Source organism: Dromaius novaehollandiae, chromosome 2 (assembly GCF_036370855.1).
Source record: "Dromaius novaehollandiae isolate bDroNov1 chromosome 2, bDroNov1.hap1, whole genome shotgun sequence".
Taxonomy (NCBI): domain Eukaryota; kingdom Metazoa; phylum Chordata; class Aves; order Casuariiformes; family Dromaiidae; genus Dromaius; species Dromaius novaehollandiae.
In genome coordinates, this window is record NC_088099.1 from 37,888,995 (window position 1) to 37,906,064 (window position 17,070).

Genomic DNA, 17,070 nt, shown 5'->3' on the forward strand with positions numbered 1-17,070 from the left:
AAGAAAAAAAGCAGGAAAAAAAATAAGAAGAAATAAAGAAAGTAAGTCCCCCTGGAGACCTTGCTTCCAAAGCCTTATCTGGTCCGGCGGGTGGCCCTGGGAACACCTTCCGCCACAGTGTGCGGCAGGGCCCGTGTGCCAGCATCCCGCGCCCCGGTACCTGGAGGGGAGCCGCCAGCCCTCCCCTTCGGCCCGGGGTCTAAAGCGCGGAGAGAGGGAGGGCGTCAGCCTGGCTGCCCCCGGCCGAGGGGGCTCGAATCCCGCGGGGGGGCACAAAATCAAGCCGAGCAGGGGAGAAACGCGCGGGGTGCCGGGGGGAGCCGTGCACCGCGGGGAACGCGCCGCAACAACAACAGGGCAGAAACGATCACGCCTCGGTGGCGAGGGGAGGGCGGGAGCGAGGGAAGGAGGAAGGGAGGGAGGGAAGGAGGGAGGGCGGCGGCGGGCAGGGGTCCCCCGGCGCTGCCCGTGCCCGCGCGCGGCGGCGGCAGGGGCGGCCCCGCGCCCGCGCCCGCGCCCCCGGCGGCCGCCCCGGCCCCGGCCCCGGTCCCGGCCCGGTCGTTGCATGATTTAATTATCGCCACTCGGTTCCCTCAGATGTTTATCAGCTGCTTTGCATATCACGTGGGGGCGGGCGGCCCAATGGGGGCGCGCCTGGCGCGACACTGGCGCGTCAGCCTTGGTCAAGTCCCGGAGATTTAGTATCTCTTTTTTCAGTCTTTGGGGCTTTTAAAAAAGAGCCACTAGTCTCAATGCGGATCGGGCTATGACAGCCTCCGTGCTCCTCCACCCCCGCTGGATCGAGCCCGTCATGTTCCTCTACGACAACAGCCTGGATGAGATCAATAAGAACATGGACGGGTTTCACGCGGGCAGCAACTTCGCCGCGGCGGCCGCGGCCAACCCCTGCCGCAACCTGATGGCTCACCCCGCGCCCCTGGCCGCCCCCAGCGCCGCCGCCTACACGTCGAGCGAGGCCCCCGCCGCCGGCATGGCCGAGCCCGCTGTCAAGCAGTGCAGCCCCTGCTCGGCCGCCGTGCAGAGCTCCTCCGGCGCCGCGCTGCCCTACGGCTACTTCGGCAGCGGCTACTACCCGTGCCGCATGACCCACCACAACGCCATCAAGTCCTGCGCCCAGCCCGCCTCCACCTTCGCCGACAAGTACATGGACACCTCCGTCTCCGGCGAGGACTTCACGTCGCGGGCCAAGGAGTTCGCCTTCTACCAGGGCTACGCCGCCGGGCCCTACCAGCCGGTGCCCGGCTACCTGGATATGCCCGTCGTGCCCACCATCGGCGGCCCCGGCGAGCCGCGCCACGACCCCCTGCTCCCCATGGACAGCTACCAGCCCTGGGCCATCACCAACGGGTGGAACGGGCAAGTGTACTGCCCCAAGGAGCAGAGCCAGCCGCCGCACCTCTGGAAGTCCGCCCTGCCGGGTAATACACCTGCATGGCCCCCGCCCCGGCCCCCGCCCCGCTCCCCGGCCCCGGCCCCGGCTCGCCCCGCTCGCTCCTTTCGCCAGAAAACCCCCGGGCCGGCCCCGGCCCCGCCGGCCGCCCGCACACGCCCGGCGCCGCTGGCGGGGCACAACCCCCCCAAACCCCCGGGGCGTCCGGCCCGCCCGGTGCCGAGCGCCCACGGGAGGGAAAAAGCTGAAAACGGCTGCTGGAGGCATGAGGTGTTCGCGCCCAGCGAGGCTTTTCCGTAAACACTGCAGCCTGCACCCTTGCAAGATCGCTGCGAGCGGGTAGGTTCCTCCCAATCTCCTTCTCGGGGTTTTATTATGCTTGTTTGTCTGTCTGACAGCAGCAAGGCTTTCCCCAGCTACAAGCTGCTTGCCGCAGCAAAAAGAGAGAAATCCCAAATGCTGAGCGGTGCTCCGGTAGCTGAACCGAGCCTGGGGAGCGGGGCAGGCATAGGAGGGCAGGGTAGCGCTAACCTCTGTACCACCTGAAGATGTCCTGGTCGGTTATAACGATTTTATAACGCTTGCGTGCATGGTTTTTCTGTTCCAGACGTCGTTTCGCATCCCTCGGATGCGAACTCGTACAGACGTGGGAGAAAGAAACGAGTACCTTACACAAAGGTCCAGCTAAAAGAACTCGAAAGGGAATATGCTACAAATAAATTCATAACCAAAGACAAACGAAGGAGGATATCGGCAACGACAAATCTGTCAGAGAGACAGGTCACAATCTGGTTCCAAAACAGAAGGGTCAAAGAGAAAAAAGTTATCAACAAATTGAAGACTACCAGTTAATGGATTAAAATGGAGAAGCAGCAGCTCACCAGTTTCAGGACTTTTTTTGTGTTCAGATTAAAATAATTATTAATAATAATTAAAAAAGAAAAGACAATGAACCTCTTCTTTCAGAACAAGAGATCTGTATCTTTGGAATCATAGCATTTTTTTTTAATATTGCTGTAGCGAATGGTTAAAACTGACAGTTCTCCCGAAATCCAAGGCAGACAGTGTAACTGTAAAGCCCAAATGCCCAGCCCTGAGAGATTCAATTTCAGTTAAGACACACAATTTTCTGAGAAACTTGTAAGTACTTCTATGACCTTACTATTTTAGAACACTCTTCGTGGCCACGATCTGAGAGCTGGTTAAAGTGAGGAGGTCGATGTGTACACATAAGCTTTTTTTTCTTCCATTGCAATCCAAACTGTCTCTTGAATGACTGCTCAGGTAAACCACAGTGAAAAAAAATAAAAAAGTACAATTACTGTATGTTTTTAAGCAATGCATTTTGTGTAAAAAAGTAATAATAAACCTCGAAGGTACTGAATAAGGATTTCAGAGACACCAGTAATGAAGGAAGCTCTGTGGGGAATTTATCTTGATAGCAAATTAAAAACATTGCAAACTATTGGGGATAGAAAGGAATATATTTACTTTGAGATATCTTTCTGTTGTTTTCGGTTTTTATTTTTTATTTTCAGTAGATGATTTCTTGTAATCTGAACTGTTTTTTTTTCCTGCAGACCGTACAATAGATACCTTTTAAAAGACTCTGCCTATTTTTAACCTCAAATGATCTTCAAGAATTAATATTGTAAGTCCCCGGAAAATTTTAAATGTTTGACTCTGGGTGGATACAAAAATATGAGCATTGGCATTATGTTATAGTTAAAAAAAAAAGCCACTCTTTCTGGAAAAAAATATCCGAGAACTTCGAACTGAAATACATTTTTCCCCAGAAGTATTTTGATTTATATAATCTATATTTTGATCTATAAGTAATTAGTCGTTTCTCCTTGTTTATTGTCTGTTATGAGGCCGCATTAGAACTTGTAGGGATTCTTTTACAGCACCTTTTAATCCAATCAGTTATTTCAACCAGCACATTATTTTGTTTTTATTCACTATAAGAAGCTATCTTGTAAATAAAAAAAAAATTCAGCGCACTGTGAAAATGTACTTGTGCACCCTCATTTTTTTATATTTCTACTGAAAAATGGAAATCCAAGACTTGTAGATAGGTATAGTAGTATTAATACTGTTAATAAAATAGTCACTGTAATAAAACCTGAAAGAAATACTCTTTATTTTTCGATACCTACGTGCATTTCGTAAAGAAATACAATGTATCTGCCTTGTAATTGTAATATTGCTGACTGCCATTATGTAGTTGGTATATACGCTTTTTTTTTCCGGACGGTACAAGTGTGGTGCAGCAGGCCTGATAACCAGCCTTTCTAAAGTATAAAGGATTTAGTAATGTTAACGAGCCAGGTATTTTGAAGAGGGGCTGGGGGGATAGCAGAGGGGGAAAAAAAAAAAGATGATATCGAGGTAGTGCTGCCGCTTTTCTCGGAAAATGGAAAACAGCCGGCGGCCCCTCTAGCGCAGGGACTGCGGCACCGGCGGCCTACCGCCGAGCCCGGCGGTGCCTACGCGGGCAGGTCCGAGGTATCGGTTGCAGTGACAGGGCTAGGGAGGCCTTAAACCTTGACCTTGACGAGGGGAAAAAAGGAAAAAAAAAACGAAAAAGACAATTTGTGACCTTGACTTTTGACAGCTCGCGGCGCCGGCGGCATTCGCGGGCTGAGGGCGCCACCTCGCGGCGGCCGCCGCCGCCGCCGCAGCGCCGGCACCTGGCCCGGCGCCGCGGGCCGCGCTGCCCCGCGCAACGCCCGCCAGTGTGCGCGCCTGCACCTGCGCCCGCGGAGCCGGCCCGGGCTGCCGGGCTGTGCCTGTGCATCTCGGCAGATATGCATATATATATACGTATTTTATATATATTTTGTGTGTGTGTGTGCGTGTGTGTGTGTGTGTGTGTGTGTGCGTGTGTGTGCGTGTGTCCGTGTGTGCGTGTTTGTGTGTGTGTCTGTGCGCGCCACCTGGGGCCTTAGGGATGGGTGCGAGGCTCGGAGCAGCTTATGCCACGCTTTCCTTCTCTGTCGAGGCTGGCGACTCTGATTCCCGGCGCCAGTGTGTGGCGCGGCGGTGGCCTGCCGGGGGGGACCGCGGGCGGCAGTGAGCAGCGCCCCGGAGGCTGCGTGAGCGACCGGCGAGTTTGGTCGGGCACGCAGAGAGGTTTGCTTTCGCCGCTTTTACCTCCCCACCTACCCCCTTTCTGCCGTGGTGGTCTGCGCCTCTAATTAGAGTTATTGGGAAACCTTTACGGTGAATTTGAAAGGTATCATATACCGCGCTAACTGTAGACTTCTAGACTTTCATTTCTGACATTGAGAAGGACCCACCTCTGCAGGGATCAGCGCGGAGCTTTCTGACGCTCAGATCTGGCTGTAACGCATTCGTGTAATAACTTACATTAAAAGTACCTGAAGGAGAAATATCTGCTTTCCCGGGAGCTGTCGTGGCTCGGGCTTTTCGCCGCTGCCTCTCAGCGTTTGCGAACGCGTGCGACTTTTCTGAGGGCGCCGCGGCCGGGCCGGGCGTTACCGGACTCCCCGCTTGCGGGTCTGAGGCGCTATCAGGTCTGCGGAGCGCCGGGGTTTCAAGTGGAGCAAGGCTGCGGTGTGACCTGCAGCCGCTGAGCGTGGGAATATCTGTGGCATCCCTTCGGGGACCGGTGGGGACTTTCTGAGCCAGATTTCCCTGACCTTGCTATGAAAATTACGGAGGAGAGGTGCCTATGTGACACCAATTAGGAGGCCTTGCAGTCGGACTCTGCTCTGGGGTGGGCTCTGTCTCTGCAAGGGGAGCAGCCCCACGGCACGGCACGGCACGGCACGGCACGGAGGGAGCGAAGGCAACGCCCGGCGAGCCGGGCACTGGGGCGCCTTGGGCTGCCAAGGGAGAGGGGAGCCGGGCCGGACCCCCTGCCTCTGGTAGCCAGAGCCTCGGCGGCCAGGCCCCGCTGCCCGGCCCCCTCCGCGGCCTGCCCCGGCCGCAGGGGAGTTTTCAGCGGGGCAGCAAAACGCCACGCTGGGGCTGTTCGGAGCCGCAACCGGTCACTTCTCCGGGAGCATCACCCCGAGGAGAAGGGGACGAGCTCAGCGGCCGGGCCCAAGGCTTCAGCCCCGAGGGCTGCGGCCTCGGCCCCTGGGCGGCCGCGGCTGCCCCGACCATACCCGCTGCCCGCAGGCAGCTGCCCAGCGCCCGGCTCGCAGGGCGCTACAGGCGCCTCTTCCCTATTGCGCTGCAACGCCTTCTCCTGAAGGAGCTAATTTGCTTGGAGAAAGCCACTTGAGAATTACACTTGCTCTGGCTCCGGGTGGATATTTCTATTTATTCCGTTATATTTCGCAACCTGGATAATTATTGTATGAGACGCCGCAAATTACATGTATTTCAGGTAGGAGGTGTGGGTGATCCGCACGATTCGAGCTGAGTTTCATTAGCAACAGTCAGTGACGACTGTTTTAGTGTGTCCTAAGAAGTATCTTCTATTTTCACACCGTGCCCCAGAGCGATGCAACCGAGGGGCGCCTTGCGAGAAACCCACAACGGGAATATGGCCGACTGTAGTAAAATAACAGCTCTTTCTTAAAGGTAACTTTTAATCGGAGCTGGCGTTTGAGGATTATGCTTGCACAGTGAACTGCTTCCCGTTCAAACCTACTAAGGGTTTCTAGACCGAGCGGGGATCAGAGAATTCAAATTCCCATTACTGTTCAAATAGCTGCGCCGCTTATGTGTTTCACAGCGCAGAAAGGCGAGCGCTTGGCCTGCGGTAGCTGGCCGGGGTAAGGTAACGCTTTGGGTCGGACCCCTGCTAACACGTAAGTGAGCGTCGAGGTCGCCGCAGGCTCCAGCGGAGGGGCCGGTCGCCTCTCCCGGAGCGGGAGCCCCCGCTGGCAGCAGGATCGGGCCCGCGGCGGAGCCCCGCGGCCGTGCCCGGGCGGGCCGGATCCCGCCGCCGCGGCCTGCCGGGCCCCCGGGGCTGCTCTGGGCCCGCCTGGGGAGCGACCCCCGGGGGAGGCCCTTGACTGCCGTCGGGTGAGCGAAGGCCGGCAGCTCCGCGCCTTGCTCACCGCGGAGGCACCGGCCGCGCCGGCCCCGGATCGCCTCCCGTCGGGCCGGGGTGCGACCCTCCGCAGCAACGTTTTGAGAGACGTAGGACACCGACACGGGGACGGGCGCATCGTCTCCTTCGCGAAACACGTCGCGTCTGCGGGGCTTCTGTGCCTGGCTGCCCCCTCCTCCCCGGGCCTGCCGGCCGCCTCCGTGCGCCGTCGATGCGCCCATGCGCGCATCCCCCCGCGCTCCGCCGGGGCCGCGCAGCGTGCGGGAGAGCCGCGCGGGGGGGTGGGGGTGGGTTGTTCACGTTATTTATTGCCGTCATTTATCGCCCAAAAGCTGTTGGCACATACATTTTCAAGTACAAATTGCTGCCGTATTACATATTCCCCTCTCACCAATCTGCCACCAGCCTCCTAAAATATATCTCTAATACGTTTTATAAATATGTATATCACCAACGAAAGTAATTAACCAGCGGGATACGTTACTTCCCGACGTCCGCCCATGCACGCGGTTCAAAGAAAAATATTATTTCTATTCCCTGCGTTATCCAAAATGTTTTAAAATGGTCGTGGGGAAGTTATTGTGCCGGGCTTGTGTGGTGGAGTAGTATATGCGAGGAGTTTAATTTGCAGACATTAGAAAAAAGTGCCCTGGAAGAAGTATTTGAAAGCAAAACAAGCATAAAAGTAAAAAACAAACCACACACAAACAAAATCGAGACTTTAATTTCTCAGCTCCCTTGAAAAAAAATGTTGCATACAGAAAGGGATGTGTGGAAGGAAGGAAAGGACAGAGGGAAGAAGTTAATATTGTATTTTTAGCGGATTTGTTTAAATATTGTCAGAGTAATATTTCTGTCCCAGCAAAACACAATTAAAGATAAAAAAGATTAGCTCCGTTTCATTCCAAATAATTCATGCAGGATTCAGAGATATATACTTGAATTCCAAGTGTCTGAATATGTGGATCTATAATCCTGGCGTCGTCTGTCCCTTAGATTTGAAAAGCTTAAGCTTTTGACGCGGACGGAAGGGTACCACATTTTTTTCTTTTCCCCCACCAAGAGAATAATCCGGTATTTAATCTGTACCCTCTCGAGCTCTTGGCAGTAGCAAAGGTGGTTTGCTATGGGAAATAAACCTTGACAGGAGCATATTTCCGAAAAAGAATGATAAGTAGAACTGCAGAGTTGTATTTTTCTTCCCCTTCGTTTTCTCGGAAAGACTTCTGCTTAAAAATGCTCGGGCTCTAAGAAGTCTTTCTGAAGCAAAGGGGAAAATATATGGTGCTTGACATTGAAATGATCGGAAAAGAAAATCGCGTTGTGCTTCCAGAGCAGTGACTTTATTTTGCGTTCGTCTGAACAACCGGGCAAGCATCTCGGCCTTTAGCCTATAAATTAAAGTTTAAAAAAGCTGGCTATGGCTTTAATAAAACCCCGTTCCTCGTACATTTCAGCATTCTCCGTGGGCAGTGCTCGCAATAAAATCAAGACAGCGTTTAATACAAAAAAAATATTGGCAGGCGCTAAAAGGCCGTTTGTTGCCATTCATAACTTTTAGATGCGTTTTAATGCACTTTAATGATGATTTGAAGAGATGGCCTTGCTCATACTCGGCCGGTAAAGGAGTCCAAAAGAGAAGTGGGGGGGGTCAAGAGGCGGCTTTTGCCCTCCCCCGGGGGGGGGCGGCGGGCTCGGGGTGCCCGGGCCGCAGCGGCGGCCGCGGGGGCTGCTCGGCGCGGCGGGCCCGTCCCTGCCCCCCCCCCCCCCCCGGCCTGGCCCCCTCCCCCTTGAATGCAGTTGATTCATGAACTAGGGTACGAAATGCAAATGTTCATTAAGCCTTTCCTCCCTCTCTCCTCCCTGCAGCCTCCCTCCCGCCTCTCCATCCCCCCCGCAAAAAAAAAAAAAAAAAAAAAAAAAAAAAAATTTGCTCCAGTGAATAGCTTCAACATGGCGTGCTGAAAGGCAGGACATTTGCCCGTTCCTAGATCTGAATTGTGATTAAACATCCCCAAAGAGAGCATCTCCCTTCCTCCCGCCGCTCCCCCCTCTCTTCCCTCCCCGTAGCGTGAAAGAAAGCGCCCTCTTCTACGTAGGAAAGGTCAAGTCCTACAGCGCACAACCCACGGTCATTACTGTACTGTGACCCGGGGTGTACTGGGGAGGAACGGCCGGGTGTCCCGTGATCAAAAGCACTTGGACTTTTTTTTTTCTTCTCCTGCGATGGGAACCCATGGAATTAGGCAGCATTTTAGCCTCCTGCAGTCACCTTGTTTGTGTGCAAATCGCCATCGGAAATCCTAGGGGATCAGGGGAGAGAGAGAGAGAGAGAGAGGAAAAAATAAATGGCAGTAATAACAGTAATAATAACAGCCATTATAATAATTAGCTTGTGATACTGGTGCATTTTGCAGAGAGTCTGAAGCTTATAGGAAGGACGATGTGCCCTAGTGGCTAGATTTCTCTCCGTTCAATTAAAGGCAGAAAAACAACAACTAGAGCAAAAAAAGTAAAAAACAAATTTCGCAACAAGCTAAGTCACTGAGAGCTCGAGAAGGAATGTTTTGTGGACCGGGTATATATAATCTGTAGGGGCGGAAACCAAAAAATGTGCAATTCATCCTTATTGATATGGAGGTCTCCAGCCCAGCGCGGGATCCCAGCTGTCAGTCTCCGCGGGGATATATGCTTGCGCAGGCGAGAGGCTTCTGGATGCTGGGGTAAGATTTTCATGCTCTTCCTGGCAGTGGCTGAATGTTTCTGCTCTCCCCGTGCTTGGTGGTGAATTAAGCAAGCAAGCAAACAACAAACAACCGCCCGGTCCCCCCGGCGAAGCGCCTGCACGACCGGAGCAGAGTCATTTGGGAGGCCTTTGTGGAGGGTTTCCCAGGCCCCTGCTCCCCCCCCCCGGCCCACCCACCCACCCACCCGGCTCCCTCTCTCCCGTGTGAGCCAAGCTGCTGCTCCGGGGACCTGGGTGAGGAAGGCAGGCTGGGAGGATGCTAATAGGGGGCGAGGAGCCCCTTTAGAAAAGTAAGAGTACTTCTGCTAGCTTGAGTCCTAGCTCCACCTTTCGCAGAGATGCTGCTCCCAGCCTCGCCTAGGTGGAAAGCAAGGAGGGCTCTTGGCAGGCAAGTGGGCCAGAAGAGGCTGGGGGCAGAGCCCAAGGTGCGGGCAGGATGGTCGGTAGAGCTGCCGGGTGCTTGGCTTCGCATTGCGCTGGTTTTGCGGCAGAATTAAGTCAGGCTGCATTGGAAAGCGGTTCCTGGATTTTATTCCCGGCTGTCTATACGTGTTCGCCTCCGTATTAATTTTAATCTTTCATGAGACGGGGAGCAGGGTTGACTGCTCGGTGTGGAGTAAAGCAGGGGAAGGAGGTATTGCCTCGGAGTGGCTATTTAACCTGTCTGCTTTTCTCCGTTGCATGTGTGTGTCTAGAAAGAGAAATGCCAGCCGGGCGTTGTAACCTGCCAGTTTGAATTAATCTGAACTTCGTCGTAATCGCCTTGATTGGAATGCATCGAGCAAAGTGCTCCTATTTATTTCAGATCGTATAAATCGGCCTCTCTAGTTGGCTTTGGTTAGGAGTAATCGAAAAGCAGGGAATTTTAAGTCACTCCGGTTTTAGACTTCGGGATGCCTCGGGTAGGCATACAAAAGGCTACGTTTTAATGTAAAACAATCTTGGATGGGCTTAAATGTAAAACAGTCTTGGTTGGTGTATATCTAGATATGTCAGTTTTAACAAAATGAAAAAAAAAACCCACACATACTGCCTGGATACTTGAAGGGAAAATAAAAACGAAAGAGAAAGGACCTTTAATCCACACACCCCGCTTTATCTGCTTCGAGTGATTTTGCCAATACTTCTGTGACCTCTACGTCGTGGGCTCGTTGTGTTGACGCACCTCAATTTCTACCAAAAGCGATATTCGAATCGGTGTTTTTTGAAGGCCTGGGAATGAGAAATAAGCGGTACATGGGGCATGTTTGACCCCAGCATAGTCAAAGGAGCCATATTAGGGTTAGCGGCAGAGTTATTTTTATGGGTATCTTTGCGTGACATATGAGAGAATAAACAACAAGCAGTCCTTACAGAGCAGGCTGATATGCGCATGGGAATACAACTGCATTTTGCAACCCAGCGCGTATTTTAAGCTGGTATCAGACAAATAGATAGCTGTAAAGGTTACACAAGTGTTCTAAGAGTCCATCAAAAATGTGAAGTTTGGGATTTAAAGTCGATAATTTGACAGCCCCGGTAAAGTGATACTTCCTGTATCCGCCCCCTAAAACAATTCTTGATGAAGAAATGTCTTTGCTTTGTTGGGTTTCACGATATGCGAGTAAGACTCTCCTATAAAGTTAGCAGTGTGGTACAGAAAAATCGGATGTGTTTCTTGGCGAGTTGGGCAAAATAAAAAAAAAATAGAATGCCTTTATAAATGACAGTTAAAAATCAACGTGCATTAGAGAGAAGCTTATATCCTATAAAATTAAATTTAGCTGAGAATCACAGGCGATTACCTTGACTGTGACTTTCTGTACCGAGTGCGGCAAACTGTGGGTCTTGGCGTCACAGAAACAATCTAAATACAATGAGTTTGTGTCTGCTTTTAGCCGTTTTACTTTACATGCCTTTCTGCTCCTAGTGTAGAGAGTAAATTAGATATTTTATATGTCTTGTTGTTTGCATTCTGAATTTATCGGTAGAAGAATACTCGTTTGCTAGAAGTAACACAATAGGAAATTTTTTTTTCTCTCGCTGCATATATTTCCTGGATTAACAAATCTAAGGTCAAGTTCAAGGCATCAGTTGTAGCAATACTTTTAAATGTAAGTCGGCATGGGAATGTGTTGGTGTACTTGTTTTATTAATGTGTAGGAAAGTGGCATTGCAGCCTCTGTCCTGCGTGTGGACTTTGGATGGGAACATCGCCTGAGATGTTGTCTTCTGCAGGATAACTGCGTTTTTTAGTAGCTCGGCTCTTGCAAAGAATTGCTGGAGATATTCCCTAAACCTCTCTGCCTAATTCCACATAAAACACTCCGACATGAAAACTGACTGGAACCTGCTTACTACAACCGATGTTAATTACCTCTGTTCTCTGTGGGTCTGGATGAAAGTCGGTAGGAAGTGTATGGTTTTCTGTATCGAGGGATTATAACCAGGCAAAGTCGCTTTCGCAGGCATTTTAGAGCCTGCCGTTTGGTCTGGACCCCCCTCCCGGCACCCTATGTTTGCTAGAAGTCTCTTGCACCTGTATGTGGGTACAGGGGAAGAAATGAATGAATGAATGAATGAATGCACGTTTTGAAGTGTTGGGATAAGCCTCGCCGAGCATTCAGGGGGAGAAAAGGAGACATTTATGGTAGCATCGTCAGTCAATCAATTCCCGAAATACTTAGCCGTCTAAGATAATACCTCCTTATACCCACCTTATTCCCGAGTCCGCCTCGACTCTCTTTCAGCAGGCAAGCTAATAACACTAAATAAAAGCAAAATTTAGAGGGGCTTCAGAGAAACAGAGCCTAGGGCGGAAAGTGCTTAGAGAACCGGGGTTTTTGAACACACACCGTTATGAGAAACTCTCCGCGCTTGTAAAGATGCTGGGAGTGTGCTACAACAACTCCTTTGGCCGAAAAAGGGCAAGAAAGTAGCTCTTGAGGAAGAGAAGTTATCTTTCTGGAATCAGCTGCCTGGTTTGAAAAAATGCCTTCGATATTTCTGTTTGTTGCAATTATCAGCATCAGGCTCTAATTTCAGATATAGCGCTCTAATGTCCATCATCTGAAGGGGATGTAAAATATCATGGTTGGCCGCCAGAGACGGGGAGATCTCTTTAGATCTGTAAAGCGTTTAATCCTAATGTTCAAACTAAACCGGGGGGGAGGTCGTGAAAAACAACAACCCCCCTCAAATTTTTCCATCTCAGCAATTTAAAAGGAAAGAGAGGATGACAGAATAAAGGAAAGAAAAGGACTTCGATAATTTATATGAAAAATCAATCTAAAATATTCTAGCTCAGATGAGCACAGCATTTTGATAAACTCATGCCTCGGAAATAATGTAATGCCATTAAATATACCAAAAAAACAGAATAACATTTACTTTAATTCGGATAATATTTGCTTTCTCTTTATACACATTCAGTAGTTTCCTAGCGAAATCACAACCATGCTGACTCAGGTTTTCAATAACAAATACTCTGGCCCATATCACAAAATTGATATTTCATCTTGCCGCTACCAGAAATCACCTTTTAGTTGAATTATGAGGTGGATTAATGTTTGAAAAAATTTATCTAAATACTGAAAAAATTCATTCTATGACAGTGTTAAGGGAACATAGATAGGTAAAAAAATAAAAATTAATAAATACAAAATGCAGGCGAATTCGTATAGCTCCTTACCACAACGGACAAAAAGGCAAGCAGAAAAGAGCAAACGCCTGTTGGGAACGTTTGTGTCTGAAATATTTAAAATCAAAACAGTAATCACATTTTTCTGAAGCTGCGTTCTTGGCACATTTTGCAAAGAATTGTAGCCTTATGGAGCTGTTTTAATTGGAAAGGGGGAAGGTGATGTGCTTTTCGTTGGCAAAAACGTTGCAAATTCCCTACAGTTACGTTTTTCTAACAACCCTTTGTATATTGTAATCAAATAGTAGGTTTACAACACGCTCTCCTAATTCTTGAGCTATCTTCTCATGTTCGAGTCCTAACAACTCTCACCGTTTTGATACGTGCGGAACATAAAAGATTAAAACTAGCAATCGTGTAATATTTTAATTAGCTCTTCTTGAGATAAACTCCTTTCGGTACACGCTTCTCCTGTTAATTACAGACACCCACCGTCTTGGCAAGGTAGGCTCAAAATTTTTTAAACAAAACACTGCACAAAAAGACAACAATTTAGACACTATAGAACTTGACCTTTAAAAGAACAGCGATAGTAAGTTAAACAGTTCCCTTTGCACGCGATCTGTATATATAAAAGCTAGGCTATCGAGGCATCCTAGCTTTGTTTATATTCCTCCAAAGAAGAGATGTATCTTTTTCCTCGCTTTGTTTAGCTTAGCTATGGTAAAATGTGCTCGGAGCCTCTCTCCACCTCTTGGCCACATTTGTCCTTTGCAAAATGTTCTGCAGCAGAGCTGCAGGATTCATAACATTTTTAGCCGCGTTACCCTCTCTAATCCGGCCGAAATACTTGGGAAGGCGTAACGAATGCATTTTGCTTCCCAAAATGAAATGCCTCCCTTTGTTTATGTTGTTTTCACTGAGGTTAGCAAGGGGAAGGCTCGATTTTCCCCCTTCCTCAACGCGGAAGTCCCAATTACTGTATTAAAAGAGCAATTCAACATTAGACCAAATAATCAACATTGATAATTGTGCTGAACACAGCAACTTAACAGCAGGCTCCCTGCAATTACCCGCACATTCCGGGGCTTTAAGCGTACATTATCTCTGTTTCACTTAACAGCAAATAAAGCGGAGAACTGTCTGTGCCTCGGGTGTCTACTGCCTCTCGGGCGAGCTGCGCCCCTCGCAGCCTTCCCCGTCGCCCTCCCTAATTGATCTGCCGACGGCACCAAGAGGCATTTTTGGGTCTCCTTGCGTGGAAAACCGGGCTGAGCAAATCTGCTGCTTGTTTGGGGGCGGGGGGGGGGGGGGGGGGGAACGCACACGCACCCACGCAGCGCCAGCGATGCAAACCTGGGCAGAGGGGCTGCGCGTGTGCGCGCTGTGCAAGCACACATGTGCCCGTACACACACACACACACACGCACGCACGCACACGCACACACACACGCTGCGTCTATTTCAGCAGAAGGGTCGCCGGACTTAAGCTGCCTTTTCGCCCTCCTTGCCTTAACTTGCCTTTGTTTCCCAGAGGCAGCCTCGATCCCTGGCAAGGCAGAGCCTTGCGCGGCGCGACAGCCACCGAGTGCAAAGAGGAGCAGGAAATAGCCACATACAAACCTTCACCAGCTTTGCTCCCCATTTCTATCCCCAAGGTTTGAAATTTATTTAATGCAAGAGGGGGAACTGCAGTGAGTCCAAGTAGGTGGCGTCCCGCGATTAACCGTCGGGCAGCTCTGTCGTGTCTGCTCTGACACAAGCTGAAGTTGACTGCCAAAGTGCTATAAAACCGCAGGTCAGTCTAGAACTGTTTTCGGTTCTCCTAGACGCGCCGTGTTCAATTATAGCCTTAAAAGCCCTAATACAAGTGCAAGAATTTGTTTGCCATCACACAGAGGCGGGGCGAGTCTCTGCAATGGTGGCGCCTTTGTTATCTCAAAGTCACTGAAATCCTTATACATTCCTTTTTGTTTGAAGGGAGGGGTGGTGTGTGCGTGCGTGCGAGCGGGGGGGGCACGGATTTTTCATATACAGAATGAAGCGGGGGGACACGGGAAGAATAAACAGTGCTCGGAGTCCAAAAGAGGACTGCCAAAATCCCCCCCCCCCCCCCAAAAAAAAACAAGGGGGAAAAAAAAGAAAAGGGGGCTAGGGGAGAAAGTAAATGCGAGCAGAATTATAGCGTTAAGCAAAAAGCCAACCAGAGATCTTACACACACGCCCCCCCAGCTTAAAAATAGAGAGAGAGAGGCAGACAGACAGGCAGACAGACAGACGGAGGGAAAAGCCCCAAACACTTTTACAATCCCTAAACGACAATGCAGTCTTCTGCTAGCGGTTTTGACGACATGCGATCTCTTTCCATCCACTTTCTAGCAAATATGTCAGACTCGAAGATTAATTCATTAATTTCAAGTTCAGCAACCAAACATGGAGTAAGCATAAGAAGTTCTTGCAGCAAACCAAAATACAGAGTTCATTACAGGGATATGTCCAGAGCCTTTGATTTGTGAATGGTAACCCTTGTAAAATAAGAAAAAGGCATATAAACATTAATGCTAATAAATTAGTTTACTCCACTACAAAGTAATTACTTGATAATATTGATATTTACAGCTTGAATCCAAATTAAATAGTTAACTATAATGTAAGGAAAATACATAATGAGAATATTTTCTCTGTGCACAACATGATTAGATTTGTTATTGAGTCAGTTACGATAAGCTAAGCAATAAATAAACAAATCGATGTTGACATTTAAATACCGAAGTTCTCCAGAATTTACTATAGAACTTTCTCCGGATATATAAATACTTCTACAGCACTGCAGAGGAACGGGGAGGGGCGGGGGGGGGGCCAAATTCAAATATTATTTCCTTAACATTTTAGCTTCCCTCCCATTAGTCTCCAAAACCCACAGGGGCATGGGTCTTGAAATATGTCTAATTTCATAAGATCGCCAAATTCATAATAATTGTTTGCAGGTCTGTTTTTTCTATTTTGATTAAATCCAGCCGGAACCCAAATATTTCTTTTCTGAAATCGAGCATCAGAATAGCAAAAAAATATTTTTTCCAACAGCCTAGGGATGTCCATGCCTGTAAAGGTGCTGTATTCTTTGGCGTATTTCTCTGTTTTCTTTGGCTCCACACATTCGGTGGGGTGTGCATTTTTATTGGCAGAGCAGTACTTTTTAGTCTCTGCCCTGTACAATCCGCTTTCTATATCATCCCTTTCATGCAACAATAGTAAAAGTTTAACCACGTTTTTAAAACAGGTCTCCCTGGGTCTCAGCCTTCAGCGACGGTATGAAGCAAAAAGGAAAGTATCTTGGTACTGCAAGTTTGTTCCTAGGGGTTAATAGTATGTCAAATTATTTTAACTAGGCTTCTGGCAATTAAACTTCGAATATTTGTCAAAGCGGGATAGCCCAACATCCACTGGTTTCCCAAGTATTTAGCAGCACTGTTGAGGCGAGGAGATCAGCGAAGACTTTTTGCTCAGTGGTCTTCGATTTAAAGGACTTTCTCGCATTGCAAATAAAGCGAGCAACGGTTTGGAGGGCATGAAGAAAGAGAACCTGCGTCCTGGGAATCAGATATTGTTAACTACCTCTAGTAAAGCTCGGATGAAGCCGCGCAGGGTATTTGAGGTTAATATGTAAGTAAGGGAAGGAAGACAGTAAGCGCTTAGGAAGTGAACATGAATGCAAGCATGTAATCTATTCACCATGAAAATCAGTACAGACTTGACCCTGGCACATTCTTCCTAGTAACGTTCCCAGAAAAACCCTGCAGGGCGAGGGCATTTTTTTTCGGGGAAAAAACCAAACCAAAGTAAACTGAAAAAAAAAACCAAAAAGAAAAAAAAAGAAAATAAAATCCGACTGACTTCTAGGGAGCGTTTCCCGCTCGGAAGCAGCTTTCTAGAACAAATCGTTAGCTGAACTCTCCTATTCTTCTCCTTTTCGAGTATGCCAGCGAGCAAACAAACACACAAGCAAGCAAACAAACAAGCGAAAAGGTCTCACCTAACACTGGGAATTTCTAATTCTCTCTACTCCAGGGCGCCTGGGTGCAACCGGCCGGGCGGCCAGGCACGGGGAGGAGGCAGGCGCCTTTCTGTCCTCTAAGGGGGCCCGAGGCAGAGCGAGGGGCGTTAGAGAGAGCGTGCTTTTGGGGGAGACTAGCGAAGTGACGATCTGTTGCTTCCCCTGAGATGGCTACAAAGAGCGGCGGGCCCGTGCGCGCAGCTTGTCA

At 49.4% G+C, this 17,070-nt stretch overlaps 1 protein-coding gene and 1 long non-coding RNA gene across 2 annotated transcripts; one reads left to right on the forward strand and one right to left on the reverse strand.

Moving 5' to 3' along the window:
• The first annotated feature begins 583 nt into the window (after positions 1-583).
• HOXA13 (homeobox A13) lies at positions 584-3,546 on the forward strand. The gene is made up of 2 exons (XM_026103713.2): positions 584-1,439; positions 2,019-3,546. Exons 1-2 carry the CDS (start codon positions 767-769, stop codon positions 2,261-2,263), a joined length of 918 nt encoding a protein of 305 aa, XP_025959498.1. The 5' UTR covers positions 584-766; the 3' UTR covers positions 2,264-3,546.
• Positions 3,547-8,352: 4,806 nt separating this feature from the next.
• LOC112985271 (uncharacterized) lies at positions 8,353-17,046 on the reverse strand. Its single transcript, XR_003259714.2, has 3 exons — positions 16,842-17,046; positions 10,279-10,401; positions 8,353-8,746 (listed from the first exon to the last, which is right to left on the reverse strand). It is a non-coding gene; the product is annotated as an uncharacterized LOC112985271 (long non-coding RNA).
• Between the last annotated feature and the right edge of the window lie 24 nt (positions 17,047-17,070).